The 1301-nt window shown below is 37.1% G+C and overlaps 1 protein-coding gene across 4 annotated transcripts in view; it reads right to left on the reverse strand.

Annotated features, from left to right (window-relative positions):
- Window positions 1-1301, reverse strand: part of pald1a (phosphatase domain containing paladin 1a) — a 55075-nt gene that overhangs the window by 29358 nt on the left and 24416 nt on the right. For all 4 annotated transcript variants that reach the window (XM_005736429.1, XM_005736428.1, XM_005736427.1 and 1 more), the window contains exon 18: window positions 227-367. In XM_005736429.1, the coding sequence (XP_005736486.1) occupies window positions 227-367 (141 nt within the window). The remainder of the gene's footprint in view (window positions 1-226; window positions 368-1301) is intronic.

Raw genomic sequence — 1301 nt, forward strand, 5'->3', positions numbered from 1 at the left:
AGTGGATCCTTCTCATTCATCTCTGCGGGTTTAAGGTGAAGCTATAAAAACTAGTTTGTGCTGCCATCTATGGACCACGTGCAAAACTACACCGACAATCAATACAGCACACAAATCGACATTTTTGCCGATTTGTTTCAGCCTCCTAAGAGAAAGAAAAATGTTTCGGATCTATTTCACTAAAAATGGATGTCCCGTGTCTTTAGGACAGAGTAATGTGGCGTACCTGTCTGTAAGTGCAGATGATGATCTCTCTCAGATGGTAGTGCATGGGAGTCATGGTCTCGCTGACAGTGTCCAGGGCCATGTCCACCTCCCGCTTCATTCTGTGGCCATCAGGGAGCAGACGCACCAGCTGCATTACAATCTGGAGAGAAGAAAAAATAAAAAAAGCCTTGTTTTAGAGTACGTTTCCAACACAGATATTGAAGTTATGATAAGACTGAAATATTTAACCAGACTGGCTAAATCCACACCCGCCTAAGACAGATAAGAATTATTTTTTTATTGAATCAGCATGATACTGCAACTAGATTCTTTTTAAACAACATTGTAAAAGGTGTTTAACTCATTCAAATAAAACTGGGATTGGTGCTTTAATACGTTATTTTTATTCTGCATTTGCGTCAACACTTTGCATCACTGCAATGAAAAAGCATTAAAACGAATACTATGACTAGCTTTTAGTCTTCTTGTTATTTTAAGCAGCAAGAAAACTAACAGCTCTTTTTGCAACACACAGCTTAGTTTTTAGAGCACGGCCTGTCAGTCCTGACCTAAATGAAACGTTGCTGTGAATGTATGTCAGCATGTTGATTTGTGTGTTGACCTAGTGGAAATATGGAATGCTTCCATCACCATGTTTGGATGATGTAAAACTACAGCGCTGTGTAGCAGGTCAGCTAAAAGCCATCTTACTAAACTTTGTTTGTAGCCCCTCTGTGACTTTTATACTAACAATGACATCAAGATGAATACAAAGTTAAAAATAGGGAGAAAACTTTTTGTCCTATTCAGAGTCATTGGCGAAACACACAAAGAATGCCAGTTTACACCACAAAAAGAGGTGACCTGTTATCAGTCCTATATTAACTAACATGCCTTTTAATTAGAATAGAATAGAATAGAATAGAATACTTTTATTTGTCAATTTCTTCAAATGTACTTGCCATTACAAAGGAATTGAAATTATGTTTCACACTGTCCCAAAAAAATGCGTAGGCATTGACAACAATAAGGTGCAGATGCACAACAAAAACAAAAACAGCCCTAACAATAAGATAATAAATAGTAATATAATA

The sequence above is a fragment of the Pundamilia nyererei genome, unplaced genomic scaffold (assembly GCF_000239375.1).
Source record: "Pundamilia nyererei isolate P.nyererei 1_Seehausen unplaced genomic scaffold, PunNye1.0 scaffold00069, whole genome shotgun sequence".
NCBI classification, from domain to species: Eukaryota; Metazoa; Chordata; class Actinopteri; order Cichliformes; family Cichlidae; genus Pundamilia; species Pundamilia nyererei.